Here is a 27,125-nt window from a genome sequence, read left to right as displayed (position 1 = left end):
TGATTTTTCTCTTGGAAACACTATGAAACCACTGCTGGCTTCTGAACATAATGACATGCTCAGGGCTTCACATCGTAGGTTAACAAAAAGCACTGTGTGCGAGGGAGACAGGTTGGTCCTGCTGGCGCTTACCAGTTCAGTGGTCTGGAAATGGAGAAATACTTCTTTCTTAACAGGGAATGCAATCTTGCAATGCCAACTGGCAGACTCTAAGTCCAGAATTACAAGATATAAAAGTGCTGACTGAAGCCACCTGCTAATAACAGCAAAAGGGTTTTTTCATCCTTTCAGACTTTTTGCAGTTAAAAGTTCTAAAATTAATCTGGACATTCTTGTGGCACAAAGCACATCCAAAATGCTTTTGTCAAATGAATGCCTTATGTATAGAGAGCTGAATTCACTGACTATCCTAGAAAAGCTGTTCTGATCAAATCTGTGTTCTAAAAATCTTTCAATATGAGAAAAATGCTACTTTTTTTAGCCCATGCTCTTTTTGTTGTCAAAGAAGTCTTGTTAAAATGCTAAGGCTTGTGTTATGATGGTAATCAGATCCTGTAATCTGAGTACTCTCCCCATCCTTTAAATGTATGAAGCTGAGCTGTTCTGAGAAATCAGAAATCTTGATCCAAGATACAGAATCTCCAAAGTTAATTACTTGGTGGAATTTGTATTGCTTGATCTGTGCACTATGCAGCATAAACCCACTGCAGGGAAATAATTACAAACTAGCAGATACTGTAATAAGTTCCTGTAATGACAAACTGAACCATGTTCTTAAAATGCTATATATGTGACCCTGAAAAATTAGTGTAAGCCATCTCTGCAAACAGTATGAATTTCTAATTATACAGGCAGCAGGAATGCTGCCTCCAGTAGCAAAATTCAACCTTTCCTGTGTTAGTCCCAAATGGGCATGTGAACACAAGTTTTTAAACTTGGCTATTCTTTATATAGGTCCCTAAATGGGGATTTAGTTCGCTAAATCAATCTTTCCATGTTAGAATACTGTGCCCTAAGTGACTTCATCCCTGAATTGCAGGCCAGGGATTGTAGGGAACAAAGCACTTGTCAGTGTCTTAAAGGCCCCAAACTGTATCTGATGGAACCTGTCTTGGAGAAAAGCTACTTAGTTCAATGACAGTGCTTCACTTCTTGCAGAAGCAGCTGAAAATTGCATTTGGGGCACTGCAGTAGGAGTTAAAAAATGCCATTTGAGTGCAACACACGGAAAGTATCAGGAAAAAAGATTTTGATATGCAAGTTTGTCGTTGTTTCAAGGGGGGGTCTAAACTGTTACCCTCTTGTTCCCTCATACTGGCTGTCAAGACACTCATGACACCATCTGTCTAGATCTGAAAGCCCAAGGTGGGAGCAGATGGTAGAGATGCAGAGGACAGACGTAAGGCACAGAGAGAGTTCAGGAGAAATGTTTTCAACTCTGCTTTATCTGAAATGTTCTTGATACATCAACTTGACTTAACAACTGCACACTTAGAAAAATTAGACTTTTCTAAAAACTATAATAAGACAAACCCAGTACAATTCCTGCCCTCAGTAACACGTGTGTTTTTCCCCCTGCCACAGAGCACAGTTCCTGGTGTTTCAGTTCAGATCTGATTTTTTAAGTAGTTGTTCATAAGAAGGATTTCCTACATGCTGGCCATCTCAACAATCTGGAGCTACTTGCAGGTACCTGTAGGAAAACTGGAGTTTCCTGGAAAGCATATTTCAATTACTTTCTATTCAGACCTAAAAAGAACAACTCCAACACGACTGTTTAACTTTTTCATGGAAAAGGTAGGTTTTTATTGTATTGCTTTCACATCTGTACATAGGAACATGAGCTTAAACAATCTGCAAAGTATCCTGTGTTAGATAATGAATCCACCTGACATATAAAATTCACTCTCTGATCTATTTCAGAACTCATGATTTAAATAAAATATCTTACTAGCACAGTTCTTGCCGTAATACTGCCCTGAACAGAACCTCTTTGCAGTCACTCCTGCATATTTTCCCCTGAGAGAGCACTGTCTTTGAACTACTGGCTGGTAGAGTTTTCAATGTGCGATTGTTACACTTGCTTAAGCGGTATGTAGAGCGTGTCCGTTCGGGTGACATGGTGTTTATTCAGAAGTTTATCAAATCTGAGTAACATCTTGATTTTCTGTTAGAACATAGCTTATATTATTTGTCCATACAGTCCATCCCAGAATTACCTATGGAAGCCCAGTATGGTGCATGAATCACTGCAGTTAGTGCACACTCAAGAAGCAATGACTATGGAGAAAAGTCACAACTGACAAGGTCTGATGACAACTCTTCTTGTTGTCCCCTTGTCCTTCTTTTCATCTCTACATTTCAGAGTATAGTTTCTTTCCGTGACTTGATCCATTAACCTGGTCATAATCCATTTCAGGTGTTTAATGAATCTGTTTGAAAGAAAACACATAAATACAGAGTAACCCTCTATACCTAAAATGAACAGAGAAGTCACTGTGTATGTTAGATATAGCACCACGCCATTGACTTCTTTAAAAAAAATAAAAAATTAAAAATTAAAACCTTTTGTGGCTATGCCTAATAACTCTTTCAGAAGTAAAGGCCTGAACAACCCTTCAGAGAAATCAATGTAACAGTTCCTGTGAATGTCAGAGCGCACTAGTCCATCTAACTTTAACAGAGACATGAAGATACTAGTGTCAGGGGTATGACAATAAGGTGTCAACCACAGTCTATCACATCAGTTAGCAAGGGCTGCTCTTAAGAGAGTCCAATGAGCTGTGACATACAGTGAGACAGCCTATTTTATACTAGGGTTGGTATTATTAGACATACCTATTAAAACTGTTTTTTGAACTGGCTACATTTTCTTAAACAGATCCTGTTCATTAGATTTTTTTTTTTTTTTTTGTATAATTGTGTTAATTATGTATTGCCTACATGTGACATAGCCTCTGATTTTGGTCACTTTCTCTTTTTGTTCTTCAGAATCACTTAGTTCAAAGCATTTTGGATAGACTGGTAAGTAGTTGCAGAGTTAAATAACATGTTGGGATAACTTCTTGGTCTTACTGACAAGAATACATTACTGTTGTATTGCTTTATCCTAGTTTATCTGTTTGCCTTGACTGGGTCAAAGTATCTGAGAGCTATTAAGAGGTGATTTTTTACTACCATCACGGGTAAACAGAAGGCCTGAGGAGCCTTCTTTAAGTAGAACCAGAACTGTGGATTATGAAGGTGCTGGGCACTAGTGACTATATCCGTTTGGTCTTGTGATCTTCCAGATGACTAATTAATATAGTGTAGAATGATGAAGCTCTGATAGGGGATGATTGGGGATGAATCCGTGTTGAAGAAGAGCTGAGGCACAGAAGACCAATAGCAGGTCCCCTGGCTGCCTGCAGCTCAGCAGGTCATCTGCGCTGTGTGGAGCACGTCTCTGGAAGGACGGCTCTTCCCTCCTTCCCCTCTGTAGGTGCTACAGGCTTCCTGCGCAGTGTGGAAAGGCAGGGGACCCTGCACAGGAAAGGTGCTAATCCGGTTGTATAATGGGAAGGGAGTTTGTGGCACAAAGCCGTAACAGACCCACTAACAGATTTGCTTCAAGCATGGAGCTCTATGAAAAGGCTCTCACTGGACTGCAGGGAAAAACACAGCCTTCCTCCTGCTCTTCACTTTCTGTGCTTGGAGCAGAGGCTCAGCAGATCGTATCTCAGGGTGTCTGGCACAAGGGGTCCCGAGGCAGGAGCGCTGCCACCTCTTCAAGTGCAGAAGGTGTAACAGAATCTATGAGGAGTCTGAGTGAAGAATGAAATCCGATGGGTCGTATGTTCTGCAGGAGCATGGACAGACTGAGGAAGACGGTATCATTAACAAAGGCATTACAGGAACCCAAAAGCAAACACAGGTTGACACAGTACTGGGGGAAACGCTCTTCTATGGATTGAAAGCAGATTAAAAGATTGGAACCAAAGAGTAAGGCTTGGTAGGAAAGAAGTCAGCACCAGGGTATACCAGGGACCAGTTTGCATTCAACATCACCATTAGTGACCCAGAGAAAAGAGCGAACAGAGAAATCTTCAAGACTGCAGAAAATAAGCTCTTTCCTGTATTCAGATGCTGTAGTGATAGCAAGGCACTCCAGAAGGATTTCGTAACATTGAGGGGACAAAAGGTGACCTGCTAAAGGGCTGGGCAGCAATGTGCCCTCTAACATCCCTCACTCTGCCACTGCGGATTCTGGAAAGTACAAAGAGAACGGACTGCAGACGTTGGTCAGGGTCATGTGCTCTCCCAGAGAGCATCCCCTGCCCCTGTCAGAGGCTGAACACAGGGCTGGGCGATCGTGCTCTGACTCATCATGACATTTCCTATGTTCTTGTGTGCCACTTACTGTAGATGCTAGTCAGAAACAAGAAGCACTTTTGTGCCCAGTGAGGTATTTGTGTCAAAGTCTATCAGCTACAGTACCCTGCTAACAGTAATCACATGCTCAAAATCCTACCTCTTAAACTAAGAACAAGAGGAAACAGCAGCTCTAACAAGTTACTCATTTGATGTTTATCTGATTGCTTTCCAAGTTGAAATAGAACTTCTGATCTACAGCAGACAGTTCGGGGAGATTGTTAGTGTTCTGCATTGTAGATCAAATTGTAGGCTGACTTAAAAATAGCACAGTAAAATGTATTGGGCCTCCAAAGCAAAGTATAAAGCTGTCTAATGTTTCAAATACTGCTGTAGGGCTGCTAGTCCAAGACTGTAATTTGTAGTGGCAGATATTAAATGGGGTGTGAACGATACAATTGACCAGCATATTCAACCCTGCCTTTCTGTTAATCTGATTAAAAGTCTGTCCTTCAAATTTCATGTGAACCTGGTTTTTAACAGAAAATTTCAAAAAACCAATGGAAAATGAAAAGAGAGCAAATATTTTTAAAATCTCAGAACTAGCCTAAAAGATACCTGTAAGCATTTAACAGTATGGCTATTAGAGCGTAACTCTAGCATTAGAAACTCAGTCATGATATTTTTGTTAATTCTGTCTGTGAAGTTGTCTTCACAATTCAGGCTGGACCAAAGGAAACATGGTGGCTCTTTTTCGCATCCTGACATTGTCTGCTTTCTGTTTCCTGACTTTCTGCAAGAGTGTTTCAGATCTCGTGGCCTGTTTGGGCTCTACTGTCTGAGCAAGCCTCGGGTCTTTTTTTCCAGCCCTTCAAAGAGTATATAGCCTTAAGTCTATTAACTAAACTACAGCTTTACCCAGCAATAGATCACTCAGTACACATCATCATTTTCCATTATGCCGTTATTTTCCATATATGGCTGCTATTAGTCTTTACCCTTTTTATCACATATATTAGAAACATGTTTGTGTCCTCACAGAGCATCATTCAAACTGTTCAGCTAGTTTTTTCCCAAGTGTGTGGCCAAAGTACTAAAAGTCAGCTGGGAAAAGAAAGACAGTTTTGATAGTTTCCCTGAAGAAATGGAAAGATTTAGCACTTTTGTGTACTATTTAATTCTTTGGGACAGCTGTAGTCCATAAAAACTAGAATCATTATAAGGGGACAAATGCAAAGAGCTGGACTGGCCAAATATACAAACTACATGTCTCTAGACAAATGATTCTTTTCTTCTATTGTAGGATTGCTAGTTGCTAGCTGAACTGCAGTTGTCACTTCGCCCCTCACCCAGAGGAAACAAACATGAAGAATTAAATTGGATTAATTTCTTAATTCCTTTGATAGTTTAAAACTGATAATTGGCTATTGCCACCTGTTGAAGCAAGCTGATTACAGTAAACTTCATTTTTGTAGGAAAGAATCACAGAATTTTTTTTTTTTAATTATTCTTTAAAATCACTTGTGGCTGGGGCTTTTAACACATTAAATACTCAGGCCTGAACTACTTCTACCCTAAATTGAATGTCTCTTTATTTTCTATGCTTCATTTTAATTCATGTTATTAACAGCAGCTTTTGGAAAACTTTTTTTAAAATTTGCCTCCTCTCTTTGCATTATGTAAATGAATGCATTTGGTAGAAAATCACTTAGGACTGTCCATGGCTGTGGTTATGAGTCTGTATGGACAGTACATCAGTTAACGACGATTTTGTCTTCCTTCCACCTAGGACGGAATTCCTGTTAAGAAGAGTCAAGAGTACAAAAGTCTCTTTAAAGCAGAGCTATCAGGTGAGTCTGAGCACTCAACTTCTATTGATTTTAATAACACCTACAAATTCAAAACACGGTTCTAAAAATCACAGCTATTGCTCTTAATCCTGTTGTTACTATAACTCATATAAAATAGCCAACTGTTCTGTATCATGGAGTCAATAAGCCACCCCTTTTTTTTTTTCACATGGAGATTTCTACAAATAAGAGCATAGTGAAAAATGGCAAGGTAAAATAAGTAGCGGATCTCTGTGCTCATTATTTTTAAGATTCAAAGTCTGAAAAGGAAGAAGTTAGGAGGTGGATTCTTACATGTTTATGTGTATCCTGACTAACATTTTTCAAATCTGTTCCTTTATGTGGAATCTCTGGTTTAGAGAGATGGAATGGAGGCACAAGGGAGTTAAGCACACAGAAGACATCAGTGGCAGACAGAGGAAGGACTCCAGCTTGCTCATTTCCCCCTCTGCTGGGCCATGCTGTTCCCATAGACACTGAGCTTGCATTTCTAACTGGCACTATACTGATGGGCTAGTGAGTAAAGCTATTTCTTTGATTCAGGATTTAGATGTTGGCATTCAGCAGAAGTGCTGAGTCACAAGTTTTTGAGTGATGGATTCTGCTCCCTGAAGACATTCATCATAATCACAGAATCACAGCATGTTAGGGGTTGGAAGGGACCTTGAAAGATCATCCAGTCCAACCCCTCTACCAGAGCAGGACCACCTAGAATAGGTCACACAGGAACGTGTCCAGGTGGGTTTTGAATGTCTCCAGAGAAGGAGACTCCACAGCCTCTCTGGGCAGCCTGTCCCAGTGCTCTGACACGCTCACAGGGAAAGTTTTTCCTTATGTTAATGTGGAACCTCCTCTGCTCCAGCTTGCATCCATTGCCCCTTGTCTTGTCACTGGCCATCACCGAGAAGAGCCCGGCTCCATCCTCCTGACACTCACCCTTTATTTATAAACATTGATGAGGTCACCCATCAGTCTCCTCTTCCTCAGGCTCAAGAGCCCCAGCTCCCTCAGCCTTTCATCACAAGGGAGATGTTCCACCCCCTTCATCACCTTTGTGGCTCTGCGCTGGACTCTTTCCAGCAGTTCCCCGTCCTTCTTGAACTGAGGGGCCCAGAACTGGACACAGTATTCCAGATGGGGTCTCACCAGGGCAGAGCAGAGGGAGAGGACAACCTCTCTCCAATACACCCCAGGATGCCATTGGCCTTCTTGGCCACGAGGGCATATTGGTGGCTCATGGCCATCCTGCTGCCCACCAGGACCCCCAGGTCCCTTTCCCCTACACTACTCTTTAACAGCTCAGTCCCCAACCTAGACTGGGACATGGGGTGGTTCTTTCCCATATGCAAGACTCTGCACTTGCCCTTGTTCATTAAATGTCTCCCCGCCCAGCTCTCCAGCATGTGCAGGTCTCGCTGAATGGCAGCACAGCCTTCTGGAGTGTCAGCCACTCCTCTCAGTTTCATGTCATCAGCAAACTTGCTGACAGTGCACTCTGTTCCCTCATCCAGGTCATTGATGAATGTATTGAATAGTACTGGTCCCAGTACCGACCCCTAAGGGACTCCACTAGATACAGGCCTCCAACTAGACTCTGTCCCATTGACGACAACTCTCTGACTTCTTTCCTTCAGCCCATTCACAGTCCACCTCATAATGCACCTTGATGAAAAAACATAGGTAATGCTTATACTGTAAGATTAAATAAATACAGTATTTCCCATTCAGTTTTCATTATTGATTAGTTTTGCTCATTTTCTTTCTGATTAGAGTACTTCATGATGAGTCACACCTGATCTTAGGAAAGTACAAAGAGAACAGTCATATCACCTTATTCCAGGGCACTTCAAATATAATAAAGAACCTGGCACACTCACACTAAACAGTAGATAACATAAGCTCAGTTCTGCTCAGTTTACACAGATGGATTTCTCCATGTGAACAGGACAGGAAGCTTCCTTCACCTGCTTAGTCGTCTACCTTCAATCTCTGCCACCAATTATGCTCGGAAACCTGGACATAATTTTGCTCCTATTGAGTTTATTCAAGTGAGAGTTTTGCTGCAAGAGACAGCAGAGCTTTTCTGATCCACATGCTCTTTTATTTTCACATCTAAATTAGCCTTTCCATACTTCGCAGAATCGCCTCTTGGGATTTCCTCCCTTTCTTTTCCTGTCACCTCCCGGGTGCAAGGCATTGCTTTCTAAATGCCAGGAGCACGTTGCAAGGTTTCAGCTAAGGCTAATCATAGCTTTTCAGTTGTTCTCAGCATCACTGGTGAGTCACATGAAGAACACTCCTCTTATATTCAATGCAAAGAGTATGCCTATGTATTTTTCATCTCTGCTGGTAAAACTGAGACCTATTCTTCCTGCGGTGACTGGTAGCCTCAGCACTTCTGGGTCTAAGTGCACAGGGCAGGTGGGCAGCCTTTCTAGGCCTATGGAGAGCACAGGCTAACACTCGTACAGAACTCAGGCCATGCAGGCTAGGCACCAAAGGGATTTAAATCTTCCCTTTCAGTGCCTTACTTCTGCTCCCAAGGCAGAAAACTCAGCTCCAAATTAGGGCCCTCTTCTGCCTGCCATGCTAGGGAACTGCTGAGGAGGCATGGCACAGAACAGGGAAGAAACCTGTAACCAGGGTCTCAACACAAATCGCTTTTCATGGCAACACGCTGAGTCTTTGCCTGGTAGCTAAATAATTATGCAATTTGTGGCCTGGTTGCTGTGTATATAACTATAATTAAATATATAAATAGATGAAGCACAGTAATAGTATATGTTTTTGCTAATAATTGATCTACCTTCAAGGATTTGTGATTTGATTCTCCGTGGAAACCACCATCTAACTTGACAGCTGCCAAATTAAAGGATCAAGGCTGGCGCTGGTACCTGTGCACAGCTCCATTAGCTCATAGTGGACATAGACTGAGACTTAGTTCGGAGCTCTGTGAAGACCTCTGCATTTTGATTTTTACATAGGGAGGTGGCATAGTTTTATAGTTAGAATATCAAAAAGTTTGCAGAGCTACTTATCCTATTAATATGAAGGAAAATTTCAAGAAGCCCATTTATCTACACTGAACAGAACTGTGCTCAGACCCTGTGTTCTGTCAAACTATGCATTCATGTAGCAGGAAAAACCCACTGAGGAAAATTATGTCTGTTGTTCTCCTCAGGTCTTCCTGAAAACTAGATCCAACTCATCATGACAAATCCCACTGAGCAAAAAAGTGATTAAAAAATATTTTTAATCCCTGTATTAGATCACGTTGAAATTAGAAGATTTGGGGGTTGGGAAAATGTATTTGGGGGAAGAAAATGGCCAAAGATTTTGCTTAAATTTCCATCAGTTTTTATGAATTTCTTTCCTGGAATACAGAGCATGTGTGCTATTTGCTCAGCTGAAAAGGGAGAGGAGGAGACAGCCATATAAATAGCCAACAGTGTTTTGTGGGGAGTTTAGTTCCGCTCCAGACCTTCTACTCCAGCTGCTTGGGATGGACCACCAAATGCTGGGATGGACACTTGCATTTGCAGTAACTGTATGCAGTGGGATTTCTTCAGCAGCAAAAAAGATGTCTGTTGTCCCTCCCACTTCTTGTGTTCCCATGTGCCTTTGACCAAGCCTTCTTCAGCTGTTTTGTGCAGTGTTACTCTAACACCAAAAATTTCCATTTTTTCCTTCTAAACTATTGACCAAAATCAGCTACTATTGCTTTATATGGAATCTCAACAGAAATATTTAGCAGATAGTTTTAACATGTATGAAGGACTGCACTAGAGGAAGGGTTTCTTTTGTTTTTAAATTAGAAAACTAGTTAAATGAGCTTGATGTTAAGTGGTATTTGTATAGTATGGTTATGCTTGTAACCTTTCAACAGAACTTCCTATTTCCATGATTTCAAATTGAAAATAAAGAGATATCCTGGACTGGTTTTCAAATTTACAGACAATATTTTGCTAAAAATGCTACTGACAGATTTGCTAACACATTTTAATTTAAACTGTGAATGTTTTCATTAACATACATTTGGCACAGAAAGTCCTAGCTAGAAATAGTGATTTTCTTCCCAATTGCATTTCAGTGTTTTAAAAGGCTAAAATCCTTACAACACTTGCAGAGTTTTAGTGTCACTCAAAACTACAACAATAAATTGATCAAGCAAACCCCTCGTGCTACGATTAACAGGAGAAGAATGGCAAGCTGGGTAGGTTTCTCTTTATCCTAGACAAAGGTTCTAAAGGGCATCTGATTCAGATGTGTTTCTGCCTCGACTGTGGTCTCTGAATTTTAGTAGCTATTAGCCTGGAGGGAGGTTCATTTAGATTCAGAGCTGCTTCCCAGGCCGGATTAGCCAAGTTGTTGACCAGCTGTAAACGTAAGAGGCAGCATGACAGCTGCCGCGGCTCGGCGCCGCGCACGTCCGTCCGCAGGGAGCGACATTCTCCTCGCCGCGCGGCAGAGGACGGGGAGCGCCCCCCCCCTCCCCGGCCCCTGGGCTCTGCGCGGCGGTGCCGGGCGACGCCCCCCCGCGGGCGGCCCGACCCCGGCCCGCCGCCCGCCAAGCTCGCCCGTGCCGCCCGCCGCGGCGGCGGGTGTCCGCGGCGCAGTGCCCGCTCCCCGCCGTGCCCCCGCGCTCCCCGCCGTGCCCCCGCGCTCTCCGCAGCCCTGCCGCCGCCCCCGCGGGATGGCGCGCCGGGCGGGGGGCCGCGCCGGGGCACGGCGGGCCCGCAGGGGCAGGGCGGGCGGAGCGGCGGCGGGAGCGCCCCGCGGGCCGCTGCCCCGGCCCGGCCCGAGGAGGTGACTTACTTCCCTTGCGAGCCCTCTGCGCGTCCGCGGCCCTGCCCGGCGGCAGCCGGTCCGGGCCCCCCGCCTCGCCCCTGCACCGGGGGAGGGGGGCGCATTTGGAAGGGAAGACGCTGCGAAGAAGGAGTCGAGACGCAGCGCGGGCATCGCGGGGCCGCGGCGGTCCCCGAGTTACGGCCATGCCGGGACAGCCGGCCCCAGCCGCGGGCCAGGCGGCGTCCGCCCGCAGTCGCTTCCCGGGGCGTCACTCCAAGTACCCGTCAAAGACATCCAGCTCGCTGTCCGTTTCGTAGAGCACGGAGCCAGGGTCGGAGAGTACCCCCAGATCCACCAGAGCCTGGTCCATATCCTCGGGCAGGAAGACGATGCCTACATTAAGAACGATGTACTCCATCAGAAAGGCATAGTACAGGATCAGCACGTTGACAAAGAACAAGCCCACGTAAAACATATAGGGCAGCACCAGGAGCGCATGGAAGGCCCAGGACTCCAGCGAATCCAGACGTGCCGAGACCGCGGCAGGCATGCAGCCGTGCGGGGCTGCAGCGGGCGCCGCAGCGGGCACCGACCCGCCCGGCCGGCGCGCGGGGGGGAGGGCGGGTGGCAGCGGCGGGCGCCGGCGAGGAGCCGGCTGCGGGGCGCGCAGGACCGCACTCCGCAGCCACGGTGGCCGGGAGGGGCAAAACCGCAGGGACGGAGCCGGATCCGGACCCCGGGAAGAGGCGAGCCCCGCAGGGGCGCGGAGGCGGCAAAGCCGCAGCGCGGCCGGCTCGGTCCCTGCCTTTCCCGGAGGAAGCGGCGCCCCGGCGGGCGGACGGCCAGCGCGGGCTTCAGCGGCGCTGCCGCAGCCGCGCCGTTAGCAGGAGGCTCCGCAGGGGCATTTCCAGCCCGGCTGCTGCAGTCCCGCCGCGGCTCCCCTCCTCCTCCCGCCCGCAAACTTTGCGGAAGGAGCCGCAGGCGCGCTGTGGCGCTCGGCGCGGAGCACCTGCCGCCGTCAGCCAGCCCGCCAGCCCCGGCCTGCGCGGCAGGACCCCCTCCTGCCCGCCCCCTCGCCTCCCCGCCCCGCCGCCTGCCCCCGCCGCCCGGCGCGGCGGTGCGCCCGCGCCGCGTCCCCTCGCAGCGCCGCCCGCCCGCGGCGCTGCCGGTTGGCCTGGAGCGGTTGTGGCGGTCGCCGGCGCCTCCGCCGTCTTTGCCGGAGCGGGTGCCGCTCCGCCGGCCCCAGGGCCGCCCGCGGAGGCTGGAGGGGCCAGGAGGCGCCCTGTGGCGCCCGCTCCTCGCCTTCTCCGGCCCCGCAGCAGCCCGCAGCGCCCGCGGGCGGGTCCTGTTCGTTTGTTTGCCCCTGGAAGTGGTTTTCTGCTCCCGTTGTTGAACGAGGACCTCCGGGAGCGGCCGCGCCGGCCCGGGCCCCTTTAGACTTCGGCGCAGGCATTTCTTTGCTGACTGAGGTCTTACCTATACCAAAATGATCAAGGACATGATTTTAAACTTGGTTTGGTTTGGTTTGGTTTTGGTTTTGTTTGACATTGGCTGACAAAGTGTTCAGCTTTTACTTAATTTAGTTTATTTATCCAGTTAAAGCAAAAAAAAATAATCTAAAGCCAGGTCAAGACAGTCATTAATGATCCTGTTCTCTCTGTTCTGCTTTAATTACGTTAATTTTAAGCCGATTCAAAGATAAATGTGCAATCCTTATTGGAAAAACCTTAGCAAGAGGGATGCCAGCAGCTGCCACCCTGCTCTCCCCTCGTCAGAACTGACCCCACCAGAACCGCTTAATTTAGAGTTACGGAAGGTGAAGAGAGAATGTCAGGGGCCAAATTTTATCCCAAATTACAATGTGTTCGGGAGATACATGCATACTTTAAAGGCTATTTTTTTGTTTAGGCTAAACTTAAGTCCTTTGTATTCTTAACAGCCCTCTCGCAAACTGACAAGATCTAACCCGCCAAAGAGGGGGAAGGAATCAGCTAAATAAAACACTGAGCCAGGTCCTCCGGCCGTGGGTGCCGCGGGCGCCCCTCAGCCCCGGGAGCCCCCCGCTCCCCCCTGCTCAACCATGGCGCTGCCGGAGGGCGCAGCACCCGCCGGACACGGTCACTCGGTCTGCTCTGAGAACAACTGCCGAAGCGCGGCCCTCGCCACGGACGCCTTAGGGCGCGTCGCCCCTCTTCTGCGGAAATCCTGACGGGAAAGGAGAGAACTCCGGGCTCCCCGGGACTCGCCCGTTTCCTTGCAGGTGGCAGGCGGGTGACGGGCCATGACAGGTGTCGGGCCCCGGCGGGTGCCTCCCCAACCCGGCGGCCCCTGCAGAACGGGCGCCCCCGAAAGCGCCCGGCTCCAGCAAAGGCGGGACTCTGGCGGGGCTCGCGCCTCCTTCCCGCCCGGGTGACGGACAGCGACCCCGCCCCGCCCCCGTGCCTGCTGGGACTTGCAGTCCGCTCGGCGCTGCGGGGGCGGGGCCCAGGATTGCGCTTCCCAGCGTGCCCCGCCCGCGCATGCGCCTTGGCGCTTGTGTGCCCCGGTGGCCGACGCCGCGGGAGCCGCTTCCCGGTGTCTCGGTGCCGCTCGCCCCTCGCCCGCCCTTCCCCGCGGGGCTGTGAAGCCCTAAAGCCCCGCGGGCCGTAGCAGCCATTCGCCGCCAGCATGTTCGGCCGCTCCCGCAGCTGGGTGGGCGGCGGGCACGGGAAGGCCGCCCGCAGCATCCACTCCTTGGACCACCTCAAGTAAGCGCGGAGCCGGCCGCGGCCCCGGGGGCAGCTGTGAGGGGAAAGAGCGCCGGCGTGGCGGGGAGCTGTGCTGCGGTCGGCTCTGCCGGGTTGTGAGGGGACACGGAGGGTACGAGGCGAGCCGGGGGGCGGTAGGCGGACGGGCTCCGTCTGCGGAGCTGCGCGGGACAGAGTTTGCCCTGGGAGGGGGCTGCGGAGCGGGGCCGGGGCGGCTCGCAGGAGAAGGGGTGAGGAGGGAGGCGGCTCGGCAGGCGACGCTCCCCAGCCGCTCGCTCTGTCCTCGCCTGTGCGTTTTGGCGCAGCCCTCCCGAGCCGAAAGCTCCCGGAGCAGTTTACTAGCGGCGACGGAGGCTCTCTGTGCGGTGTGGGCTGCTGTCTTTCTCACGGAAATCTGCCTCTTAATCCCCAAATGTCTTCAGGACAGCTCCGTGAAGTCGTGTCACACTCATGGCTGCTTGTTTGGTTTTTAATAATGTCACAGACTCGTTCAGTGGAGTAGCGTGTAAGAGATGATAAATACAAGAAATATGACCTTCCTCTTGAGGGAGAGCTTTGTTTCCTGGTAGTGGCTAAGACGGGGAAGCGAGGAGCCTGGTCCCAGCCTGTAAACAATACAGACCTTTTGAGGTGTGTGTCCGGGGATCTTAGTAGTCAGCAGTGGTTCGTGGTCGTCAGGATGGTAGTTTTGCAGGTCCAGAGGATGCACCCTGTTTAGAGGGCTCAGCAACTGGTGCAGAAGTAAAGCTGTTGAGCTTGAGAATTGTAACGTTAGTCTCCGGAGTCTGATGTCCTTGTGTTATTGCTGACTGCAGAAGGTGGAATAGTTTTTTCTAGCTCTGCCCCTTGAGAGCTGGAAGGATGGCAAGGGCTAAAATGATTTTAAGTTCCCTGTTCCATTTTAAGGGTTCTGCTGGGTCAAGAAAAATGACATCCACTGTTACAGTTTCTCTTTCTACTGAACTAGAAAAGGAGATCATTAAGAGGAGAAGCATTTTTCTAAATTAAATCAATGTGAATACATAGCTCATTGAGAAATAAATGGCTGGTAGTTTTCAACAATTAGTCATATTACAAGGAGGGCATGAATGGAGTCTGACAGTAATGAGCAGGATGCACTTATACAAGACTTGGATCTTGCGATTACTTTATCAAGATGAGTTATGGATTCTGGTCCTTGTCTCTGAACTAGAAAAATGTCTAAAACTAGCAAGAGTAGTTGAAATGCATTACTTTTTGTCAAAGATAGGGAAATCAAGTCTATAAATACAAAATGGATGAGGCAGTAGCACTGTAGAAAGTAATTTTGAAAGCATGGTAGGTCAGACTAGTAAGTCAGCATGATCTGGCATTGCAGAAAAAAGGGGAAAAGTCATGCTTGGATATAAACAGGAATGTTCTATTTAACTTACAAGGGGTAGTCATTTGGTACTACTCAGTGCTAGCAGAGCTTTTGATCTATCTGATTTTGATATTACATTTGAAGATAGAGCCAGAATGCTGATACATGGTGAAATCTGAAAAAAATTAGTTTAAGTTTAGAAAAGTAGGCTGGTGAGAGGTAGACTTTCAGATGTTAGAATCTTTCAGGCAAGAAAAACATGATCATATGTTTTCTCAGGGCCACAGAGGGTAGAAAAAATATCCTGTTTGATTTGCAGCGAAAGGGAATTAGGCTATAAATGTTGTGGCTTGTGCTTGACTTCTTATCTGAGAATTGAAGTATATAGTTCTCTACTAAAATGCTAGCTTTGGTTTGCTTGCTTTTTTTTGCATGTGATTTCTTTAATTATAGAATCTAAAATGGTAGTATGTAAAGGACAGCCAAGACCTTTGATCTGTTTAGACTATGTATATTTTAAGTGTTTAACTAGGCTGTATGAATTTCGGTTTCTAGCTGGATGTCAACAGCCAAGGTACCTACCTAGTGGTAAAGTGAAATGTAGGGCTTTTCTAAGGTAGCAGTTGAAGTGTGTAAAACAACAGAAGGAAAAATGGCAAAGGACCTTTATTTTGGGGTCATGAAAGTAAGTCAGTCTTGTTAAACTCACCATCTTGTGAGTCTCATCTCATCTGCATTCTCATCTGTTCAGCTTGTCAAAACCCCATTGTGTTCTATGTGAATGAGTTGAGTAGAATGCTCCAACCTTGCTATGACAAGTTCGCTTAGCCTAAAACAGGTGTGTTGTGCTATGTTACAAGAATGAAATTAGCCTGGGCTATCCGTATTGGAATATTTTTGAGTTTTAACATGCATGATGTAGAGTTTAGTCTAAATTGTAAACAATACACCTGTTTAGTAATACTGAGAGAGTTACTGCTGTTTGTCAGTAAATGTTGGATCTGAAATTTCCTTTCCTGTAAGCTTTAATGCAGTTTTTTTGAGGCTTGCTTTTGAAATTTTACTATTCAGTCTTTCTGCAAACATGCTGTAGAATGGATTGGGTAAAGGAAAATGATGAGGCTGTTTGTGTTGAGTGTTTTGACACAGTCTCTTGGTGTAGTGAAAAAGACCAGTTACAGTTTAATCCAGCTTTCTCATACCTCCTTTCTGAACTGCGGTCTAGAGAGGTTATGAAACAATACTATGCACTGCGTGAGTGCTTCTGACAATTATTTTTCAGAGAACTCAATATTTTTTGTGACCTTTGGTTAGTAATTGAGGGAATGTCAATAACTTAATAAATGGAGAAAGCCTAAATAATCTGGAAGCAGGAACAATATTGGTGATTGCTTGTGAAAATGGTCTGAAAAGGCTTGTTTCTCTTTACGTGAGATGGTGTCTGAAACAAGGCCAGAATCCACTTCATAAAGGTGGCATCAGCAGTTTAAAATGAGACCTTTTTCCCCCCACTTTATGCAGTCCTCTGTTCCATTTATCATATGCTTCCAGTTCTAAAGCAAGTACCTCAAGGTGGTTTTAGGCAACAGCCTGGCTTGCTAAACAAACTTGAAGTTAGTGCTCTTCTTTCTCTTGTGGCCTACCTTTGCACATAAGCCAGGCGTTCTTGTGTAGGTCAGGGTTTCTTACAGCTCTCTGCAGGTGCTGACTGATAGTCACTGTACTCTGTTTCTGCAGCTCCTCACCTTAGGAGCTGTGACCTGTGCTTAAAGTAGCAAAAAGTCTTTCGTATTGCTCAGTTCAGGATACCCTAACCTTAGCAGATGCATACTTGAATCTCCTTGAGAGCATAACTGTATCTCCTTCCCCCATCTGTCTACAAACTTTGACTTTGCATTGGAATGGATGAAGAGGATTTATGTCACTTTCCCCAGTATTTAAGTGGTGATATTTCTGAAGAGTTCATCTGATGAGATCTCTGGTGTTCCTGCTAAAGTGAAAGGCTTTGGAACTTAAGCTTTGTATCTCTCTAGAAGCATCTCTGCTTTGCTAAGAGATACTTTCCATAACCCTGTTACCTTCAAGTATGTTTCCTATTGTTGCTTCTACACTTGCTATTTTAATTGCATACTGATTGCACAAAAGGTTTTATACCATTAGAGTCAGGTGCTGAGCATTTCTCATGACTTGGTCAGATGTAGTGTCCATAAACCTGTGTAGCTGAAGACTTGTTTCACAGCTGATTCATTTCCTGAAGTACCCTGCATGCTATAGGTTGAGTTTCCTGTGTGAGACCCATATGTAATTACATAGTTAAAAGCAGCATGAAGAAGCAAGCCTGTTATGGTTAAGTCTGGGGTTTTTAATTTGAGTGCTTGACTTCCTAAACTCTTGTCTGTTTTAGTGTATTTTTGTAAGTAATAAGCAGGAAAGTTATTAATATACACTTTCTATATTCATGAATTATGTTATCCCTTTGAGCATGGCTTCTTACTAGAAAAATGTTCAGAATTTTGTTTGTCTTGCTCAGTTGCTGGCAAAATTTCTCACTGATTTTGACGGTATGAGGTGCTTTGACGCTTTCTGCGTGGTGGGTATTTGTTTGTTTGAACCAAGTCTTCAGGTATAGAGAGGTTGAGATGACAACCTCCTCTTTGAAGATTTAGCGTTTTGGAACATGAACTTGGCCCTTTTGTAATCAGCATTTAAAGATAGGCTTTAAGGATTTATGTAAATGTAAAAATACTGGTTTTGTGTGATACTTGATATTGCCGTGATACAGTATGTTGCATGTCTGGTAAGAGAAACAAGTGTGTGCATGTTTTCTCATTAATTTTCAAGTGAGTAGATAAAGGAATAGCTTGAAAGTGAAGCCCAGGTTTTCTCTTAAGTGCCATCAGTGTGTTAATATCAACATTACTGCAAAGTTCCTTGATTTGCTAAGTTCCTTGGTTTGCTAAGTAAATTAATTTGGAGTGAATGTAAATTAATTTGGAGTGAATGTATTCCTGACTTTTAAATGTTTCTTGCTTTTTGCATCTGTAATGCTTGATGTTCCATAGACTCCTGAGTTAAGGTAATACCATTCGATTCTTCCCATTCCCAGAGTTCTGCTGTTGGAGTAAACTTTATTCCTAAGTTTGTATAATGTAACTTATTAATGAGAAATATGTGTTCACAGGAAAAATATGTGTTCTCAGGAAAAATACTTACTATACAGATTGCTGTGGAATGAAGTGTTCTGATTTAATTGCCTTCTGCCTTCAGCTGTTCATTGTTCCATTAACTGATGTATGCTCAGAGCAGTACCTTAGTTTTTGCTCTGTCTTTTGGTTCACTGTCCTGATAATACATATAGTGCCACAAGGGCTTGTGTGCAGAGTACTCTTCTAGAAAGCCCTGGGAATTCTCATAGGTGGTCAGGCTTAAACTCTCACGTCTTCATGGTGAACCATCACACTGTCAGTCTCCATAGAAGGAATCCTGAACTGTGATCCTCAGATTAGTTGAAGAGGATTTGCAGGTGCTCTTTGACTTGCTATTTAGTGACTTCTGTTATGGTGTGGCACGTGACCAGGCAGTTATGACTGTAGGAGATAGCCATGAATCAACTTTTGCTAGAGTGGTTTCAATCGGAGTGGTTTCTGTTCTGGATTTGGAAGATGAGTATTGATTTATAAGGGGAAAAAACAGTGTGGAAAGGGAGAGAAACTCTTTTACTGAAGAGAGAGTATGAAAAGCCAGTCTCTTTCCCCCTCCTGCCATATCTTCCCTTTTTTTTCCTCTTTCCTCTGCTGTCTGCTAGGTTAGCCTCAATATGATGTAGGTTTTATCACATTGCTGCTTTTGGTCGGGAGGGAAGAGAAGGGAGCATGTGGTACATCAAGTTTGTTAAACCTGTGAACTTCTGAGAGTTGTTTACCTCTTGGGATCCTTGGGCAGTACTCAAATCAGTAAAATCTTTGTTTGATGATTAAGTGATATAAAGATCAGCAAGCATATAGCATTTTACCATAACAGCATAATAAACTTCTCTGAAATAGCTTCTGCTTTCTGCATGGCTTGTGAGGATGGACTAAGTCTTGCAACAAGTCCTGTGAAGCTCTGGCCCACTGAGTGGCAGCTCAGTGGTTGAAGACTCCCCAAACCAAATTTTGCAAAGTTTAAGTGAACTGCAAATATGCTCAAACTTATTTTAAATTCAAGCATGCAAAAGGTTCTGAAACTAGGTAGTATCTTGTTTTTTCTTTGTAAGTCAGATAAATAGTTGGAACAGCCTGTTATGTGTTCAGTTGAATGGCATTTTAGTCTCCAGCTGTGTGTTTGCCCTGTGCAGTAATTCAGTTTTAGTGTAGATAGAATTGGTGGGTAAACTGTTTTTTTTTGTAATCACAGAATGACAGAATGTTAGGGGTTGGAAGGGACCTCGAAAGATCATCTAGTCCAACCCCACTGCCAGAGCAGGACCACCAAGAGCAGGTCATAAAGGAACATGTCCAGGCATGTTTTGGATGTCTCCAGAGAAGGAGACTCCACAACCTCTCTGGGCAGCCTGTTCCAGTGCTCTGACACGCTCACAGTGAAAAAGTTTTTCCTTATGTTCATGTGGAACCTCCTGTGCTCCAGCTTGCACCCATTGCCCCTTGTCCTGTCATTGGCCATCGCCGAGAAGAGCCTGATTTCAAGTCTGGTTTTGACCTACACTTCTGAAACTTACTTTAAACTAGGCACCCCAAAATTTTCTTTTAGAAATGCACAGTGTTTCCTGGAAGCCTACAGTAGCTTGGCAAAATTGGTATTTTTATCTTTTACGTAGTAGCTGCCTGACGTCTTTGGGTCTGTTGCATAAAAATTGGCTTCTTGAACTTCTAAACTCCTTCATTGTACTAATAAGAGTCCTAAAATTCCAACCTAAATCACTGAACAAACTTTCATGGAATCTAAAACAATGATAGGCTGCCCCAGAATCAGGACACACAGGCTGTTTTCCCAAAAAGAGATCTTGGGAGTTTTGATTAATTCCACTTTTCATGGGAAGGTTGGTAGTACAGAAAATCAGTCTTCCTTCCCAGACACTTTTGAGTATGTTGCCCAGATAATCCTGAATGCTCAGGTGTTACCCCTGGTTTTCAATAGATTGCAGTATAGCAATACATGATCTGTGTTTAGTAATCTAAACTCTTGCAGTTTTAAAATGACATGAAATTTCTCTGATTGTATTTTTAATTACATTCATAATTGTGCGCCTTTCTTACATCCATCCTTTTACTTTATTACTATATAAAAGAAAAAAAAGACGGAGAGAAGCAGAAAAGCAGTGGTGATTCTTGTGCTTTTATTAGAATTCCACCCCCCTTTTTTTTTTATTTATGACGAAGGGATGTAATCTTTGAAGTAACATCTTACTTGGGGGGGTGGGGGTGGGATACTTCCTTGATGGAGTAAAATTCTGAGACTTGGAATACAAGCCTTTCTAATTCTGTTTAGCTTCCTGTCGCCTGTGTAATAGAGACTTTTTTTTTTTTTTTTTTACCTTCACTAGGCAGCCTTAAGCTCTTGACCTTTGAGATGGTAAAGCTGGAATTTGCTACCTTTTCATTCAGTATTTCTGTGCTTGAAAGGCTGGAGAGCTGATGATTAAGCTTTGCCAAGATGAATGAATAGTCTTTGACAGTCCTTGTTATTAACCATCAAATTGACCTGAGTCTGTAAAGTGTCTCTGCAGACATGAGAAGGGATCTAACTTTTCTAGTTAGATCTGCATGTGCCTCGTTCCAGAATTGCACTTTGCCATATCAGCTACTGCATGCTTACCTGCTACTTCTATTGCTCCATTTTGTTGCTCATCACTCCTTTGGCTTTAACAGACTTCCAAAGAGGTTCACTAGGTTACTGTAAGAAGCACCGTGGGACAATTAGGTGTTATATAATTTCTAGTCCTATGTTAATATATGCATAAGCATTCATAACTCACCTGGCTAGTTATGGGTTTGTTTCATTTGTCACATATTCTGTTTAACAATTACTTTTCTCTCTGCATCAGTATTAAAATTAAATTTTAGGATTTTAAAATTGTACGATGATTAGACGTGCTGTGTGTGTACGTGTGTGTCTATGTTAACTTACAGTGACTAAAGACAAACATAGTGCATGTCAAAGTGACAGGATAGCACATTACTTGTAATTATTTTTTCTTTTAGGTACATGTATCATGTTTTGACTAAAAATACAACAGTAACAGATCACAACCGCAACCTGCTGGTGGAGACTATTCGTTCTATAACAGAGATCCTTATATGGGGGGATCAGAATGACAGCTCGGTATTTGAGTAAGTACTTCTAAGCAGTTTTGACTCTGGTTTGAAGAATGGCTGGGGTTGCATAGAGATGTAGTTCAAAAGGTTAACTCTTCCAAGACGCTATTTTCTGAATGTAGGTAGAAAGCTATGTCCTGTAGTAGACTGCTAAGCAGGATCATATACTTGTCATACAAAGAAACTGAGAGTTTGCTTCTGTTAACCAAAAAGTTTCCAAGTACGGAGCCCCTTTCAAGTGGTGCTGTTGTTTGACTATCAAATCTTTGATATAAATACAAAATCTAACCTATTTTAGGGCCCAGAGTTACTCAGTACATCTGTTGATATCATGTGACTTTAATTTGTTCACTCTAATTTATATACAATACTACAAATAGATACCTTATTCTAGCTATGATATTTAGAGGTTTTTTCAGATCTATTTTAATCCTCATAAAATAGCGTGGTAGAAAAATGAACTTTAAAACAAGTACTACAGTTGTAAATCTGTCTATTAATGCCCATTGCTTGGCTGTTTGCTTCAAGACACTTGCTCTTTTATAAAGGCAGTTTGTTATTGAGGTAAGTAAAGCTAAGATGTTGGGTGTTTTTTAATTACTTATTTATGGAGTGGCTGGGTTTATTTTTACAAGATGATTTCAACGTGATTGGTTATGATATGAACTAAGAAAATTAAGTTACTCTGCTTATTCATATCAATTCTGTTAACTCCATCACATTCCTCAGTGTCTTCTGTGCTTGGGAGAATTTTAGGAATGAGGAGCTTTTTCTGCAGTTAACATAAAAAAATTTTCATACCTATGTATTTGTGATGTCCTGGTAGGAAAGAGCCCACACTGTTCTCTTTAAATTGCATGCATTTCTGGTTTAAAAGCACTGTTTGAATTGTACAATAAACCATGAAATGCTTGCTTCTGGTGTAGGGGGAAAAAAAAGAAATCATTAAAGTGGGTCAAAAATAAGGTCTACGGGGTTAAAGACAAAGGTGTGTTAGCTTAAAAGGGGCAAGTGAACAAAAATTAACCTTCATTTAGAGGCTTTCCCCTTCAAAGTTATGATTGCAAAGTAGGGAAGCTGCCTGATAAATTGAGTATACTAAACAAAAAAAAAAGGCCCTGATTTCTTGACATCAGTTTTCTGCATAATTTGAATGTTTAAGTGCCCTTGTTAGTATTTAAAGGTTTCAGCAGATACTCTTCTGTTACACAGATAAAACTTTGCAAAATAATTTTTCGTGAATGTAAAGCATGCTATTTGTCAAACTTGCCTGGAATCATCCCTGATCCTAGTAAAATTATGTTCCTGTTAAATACAGCAGGTGACTTAATGACACCTCTATTTTATTTCAGCTTTTTCTTGGAGAAGAATATGTTTGTTTTCTTCTTGAACATCTTGCGTCAGAAGTCTGGTCGTTACGTATGTGTACAGCTTCTGCAGACTCTGAACATCCTTTTTGAGAACATCAGTCATGAAACATCGCTGTGTAAGGGCACGCTTTTAAACCATTTGGGATTACGTGATCAAGATTTGATTGAATTTCCTTTCATTTAATGAAATTTAGTCCTAGTGCCCCTTCACAGAACAACTGTATGAGTTCCAAACAATCTTTTTAACGGAACACTACCAAAAATACAGTATCATTTGACTTCCTAATACCTGTTGATGTAAATTTTGAATAGTACAAAAGTAGTTGTTTGGTACTACTGAAAGACTTATTAGCATGTTCTAAGGGGTTAAGTCAGCAAATTAGTTGTGGTCTGAAATATTCGCCTTGCTGCCAGGGATTGTGTGGTGGAACTCTGTTGTCTAATTTGTACTGGAACTGTTCTGACGCCATTGGGGCTGGTGTTCAGCCACTTCTGTTTACTTCAGGGTTTTTAGGAGCATGTAAAGAGGGCAGAGGGAGAATTGATACTTAAAGTACTCCACAACTATCATGAAGAGAAAGTCATGTACAAGTCTTTGAGACAGTTTATGACTTCAGGTGGAAGAGAGTTGTTTTAAGTGTTGTTAGCTTCAAAGCCTACATACATTGCAGAAGGTGAAATATATTCTCAGTTGTCTTAGGAGCAAAGACCTTTGTAAGGAACAGTTTCCATACATGACTGCTTGAAGCCGTCACTTGAGGAGTTTGTCTAAAATTTGGGAACTTCAAGCATGAGGTAACTTGTTGCTAGCTGGTACTTTAGATACAGCATAATGATTTTTTCTTTCCGTTAACCTGTATGATGTCTCTTTGTTTTTCAGACTACCTGCTGTCTAATAACTATGTGAATTCTATTATTGTCCACAAATTTGACTTTTCTGATGAGGAGATCATGGCATATTACATATCATTTTTGAAAACTCTTTCCCTGAAACTCAACAATCATACAGTACATTTCTTTTATAATGAGGTAAGTGAAGAAAGAGTTGGAGTATAACGATAAGAGGACTTTAATTAGAAATTGTCAGCAATTTGGCACATATGCTATTTAGTCTGTCTCAGCATGTCCTGCATTTATTTTTATAATGGTAATATCAGTGTTTGAGAATTCATGTGTGGGGATCTCTGCAAAAGCATGATGAAGAGGGTCATTGTCCTCGTACAACTATAATAAACTCAAAACCTGGAAGTTAGTGTTGTATCGGGCTGTTTCAGTACTTCTGAAGTCTACTTCCTTGAGAATTCAACTTGTTATGCCTTGTTTTCTTGTGCTTTTATAAACAGGATCTTTTCTGTTGCAGTCTAAAAAGCCTGAGCAATTCAAAGGCCAAAGTTGAAATGGATTTTTTCCTCGCTCCATTCCACTTTTTGCCAGAAGAGGGCGTTAAAGTACTGAACATGCGTAGCGTTAACATGGAAAGCTCTGACGCTTAAAGCAGTTTGTTTTAATGCAGAGCTACAAATAGAGCTGACTGTGCATTGTAAAATCATTTCGATTGCTTAAGTAGAAGGTAAAAATATCAGAGTAAAAAATGAAATTTTTTTGATACAGAATCCCAACAAATATTCTGTACATGTTTTGTTTAATTCATAAATACTTCCTTTCCTCTTGTTACAGCACACTAATGACTTCGCTTTGTACACTGAAGCTATTAAGTTTTTTAACCACCCAGAAAGCATGGTCAGGATTGCTGTTAGGACTATAACTTTAAATGTCTACAAAGGTATGTTTTTTATGTATTAGAAGAGCATGGGTATGAAATGCTTGTTTCATTATAGTTTAACTTTCAGTTATTTACGTTTAAGAGGTTTTTGTCTATTTTAGGAGATTGAAAAGCTTAGCATGTTGACATGCTTCAGATAGACGTTTTGGTTTTTATGAAACAGAACCCCAAACCTGCAGTATGTAATTGTAAATAGTAGTGTTTCCTCACAGATGAAACTGATTTAAAAAACCCAAGAGAGTATCAAGCATACGGAAGGAACTTTAGCTTCCCTTCCAACAGAGATCAGAATGTGTTTTTTAAATAAAAATAAACAAACAAAAAAAACAACCCCAAAACCATAGTGCTTTAAGAATATAAAGTATTTTTTACTTATGAACTTGAGCTTTACAGTGTAGAAGCAGTAACCTTGCTGGCTACGTAACTTCCTTCTGGATTTGAAGTGCATTAGAATATGATTATAGAGCTCCTAGGTGCTGCAGTCAATCCAGTCTAAAGAAGAGCTAGACTCTGCCCCGGGGTTCCCAGTGAAGGCCGGGAGGTTGCAGTTGCAAATTCCTGTACTGGACATTCCAGTAAGAGATAAAGAAAAACAAAAACATCACAATGAGGATAGTTAAGCACTGCAACAGGTTTTCCAGAGAAACTGAGTAATCTGTGTTGTTTGAGATCTTCAAAACTCAACAAGGCCCTTAGCAACCTGGTTGAACTTTGAAGTTCATGCTACTTTGAGAGTGGGTTTGGGCTAGACAACGTCCAAAAGTCACTTCCCCCTAAATTTTTCTTGAGGTCTATAAAATCTGTAATGGACTGAAAATATCACAACTATCTTTGTAGGAAAATTGGTGTGTATTCAGAACTTCTACCTCTGAAATCCACGTGCTGTAAGGTCTTATGGAATATGTTCGTGCAAATCTTCTTTTTCTTTAATCCATTTTAAATTAAATTACATTTTGAATTTACACAACTCCCTGTCAGTTAGGAGAAGTAGTGATTTGATGACAGTCTTCCTCATAGAAGAATATAAGATATCTTTTAAAACAATGGAGAATTTGCTTGCCTACATAGCAGATAGGTTCTTTATTGTGTTGAATGCAAGGAACAAAACGTCTTTTTTTTGTATGTTGAGAAACGGGCCGTTGGTACTTGTTTTCTACTTCAAGGGCCTGTGAACCCAAATATGCGCTCACAAAAGAGTGAAGTGCAGGCTTCATAATCTATTTGTTATATATTTATGTAACTAAATATTTTGATGGTAAAAAACCCCTATGTTTGTCTAGAATTTTCGTTGAATATTGTAGTGATATACAGGTTAGAGTTGAAAAAATGCGGCTCAGACGTTCAGGTTTCTTAATTTTCTGACTATTCGCATATATTCTGATCTAACACCTACCCTGTATCTTTTAGTTTAGATGCTTTATGCTTTAGCTTTTTAAACCCTTTTGGAGGATGCCACTATCCCAGTTCCTAATCCTGTTAACTGTTGTCTGTTTCTTTTGCCCTTCCTTCACTGATGATTCCTGTGTTCCTTATTGCAGTGTCATGTAAGTCTAGCTTGACTTTCAGCATTACTGCTTTATTCTTCTGCGCTTTTTTCTTCTTTATTAAAAAGAATGTGCCAAAAAAACCTTTCTGAATTCTACTAGATTTGTTTATTGTCAGACCTATGTAAATATGTCAATATTGGGCTCATTCAAGTCAATTAAGAATTGATGTGATGCTTTTGTAGATGTCCATTTCATGCATAAGATCATGTATGGTATATACTCATATGAAAAGGTAGCATGTAATTAAAATTCAGAAGATACTTTATTGTATTTTTTAAAAATTAATTTTAAAAAAATAGCAACTGATTTTTCTTATTAACAATTTCTCTTCAGTGGACAACCAACCTATGCTGCATTACATTAGAGATAAAACTGCTGTCCCTTATTTCTCCAACCTTGTTTGGTTTATTGGAAGCCACGTGATAGAACTGGATAACTGTGTGCAGACTGACGAAGAGTAAGCTTTTACAGATGCTGGGTATTGAATGGAAATGCTTTTCCAGATGTTGATATTATCCTTATTTTGTCTGTAGTAGTCCAGTTAAGTTAGATTCTGAATACGTTCCCTTGTAGACAGTCCTGGCTTTTCATTCTTGCAAAATTTTTTAGTGATTCTTTGAATTAATAGTGGTTAGTGCTGTGTGCCCCGTCTCTGCTAATATCTGTACAGGTAAATTGGCATTTGGCCACATGCTTTTTCTTCAGCTTTGTTTTAATTCTGCTAAATTTAGTAGATACCCAGGAGACATGCAAGGTATTTTGTACTTCTCAGTCTTATTAATTTTGTCTTTTTTATGTTCCTTTTCTGTGTATCATTTCAGTAGAACAGCTTTCTGAAAAGATTCTAGGAAAAAAAATTAAACTGGAAAGGTGAACTTTGATGTGTGAACTGTCAGACCAGAAATTCCTGTGTAATATTCCACTATCAACGACAGAAATATTTTATTGATTCAAGTTATTCTTGGTTTGCCTTCCCGCCCCCACCTTAAATGGGTGGCTGTTTCTTGCTTTCTTAAAGTGAAGAAGTAGATATT

The 27,125-nt window shown here is 43.1% G+C and overlaps 2 protein-coding genes across 4 annotated transcripts in view; one reads left to right on the top strand and one right to left on the bottom strand.

Moving 5' to 3' along the window:
- Nucleotides 1-11,256: 11,256 nt before the first annotated feature.
- DEXI (Dexi homolog) lies at nt 11,257-11,538 on the bottom strand. The gene has a single exon (XM_009960218.1). It carries the CDS (start codon nt 11,536-11,538, stop codon nt 11,257-11,259), a length of 282 nt encoding a protein of 93 aa, XP_009958520.1.
- Nucleotides 11,539-13,655: 2,117 nt separating this feature from the next.
- Nucleotides 13,656-27,125, top strand: part of CLEC16A (C-type lectin domain containing 16A) — a 187,666-nt gene continuing 174,196 nt past the window's right edge. For all 3 annotated transcript variants that reach the window (XM_086472795.1, XM_086472794.1, XM_086472793.1), the window contains exons 1-6: nt 13,656-13,735; nt 21,278-21,406; nt 22,744-22,877; nt 23,642-23,790; nt 24,439-24,544; nt 26,425-26,548. In XM_086472795.1, coding sequence (XP_086328921.1) covers nt 13,656-13,735; nt 21,278-21,406; nt 22,744-22,877; nt 23,642-23,790; nt 24,439-24,544; nt 26,425-26,548 — 722 coding nt within the window. The remainder of the gene's footprint in view (nt 13,736-21,277; nt 21,407-22,743; nt 22,878-23,641; nt 23,791-24,438; nt 24,545-26,424; nt 26,549-27,125) is intronic.

Source organism: Leptosomus discolor, chromosome 14, assembly GCF_034619465.1.
Source record: "Leptosomus discolor isolate bLepDis1 chromosome 14, bLepDis1.hap2, whole genome shotgun sequence".
NCBI classification, from domain to species: Eukaryota; Metazoa; Chordata; class Aves; order Leptosomiformes; family Leptosomidae; genus Leptosomus; species Leptosomus discolor.
Note: the sequence above shows the minus strand (reverse complement) of the source record. Positions and strands in the feature narration are given on the sequence as shown.

What these genes read in the sequence shown, in the direction of transcription:
- DEXI (XM_009960218.1), bottom strand. Translation starts at nt 11,538, where the DNA reads ATGCCTGCCGCGGTCTCGGCACGTCTGGATTCGCTGGAGTCCTGGGCC.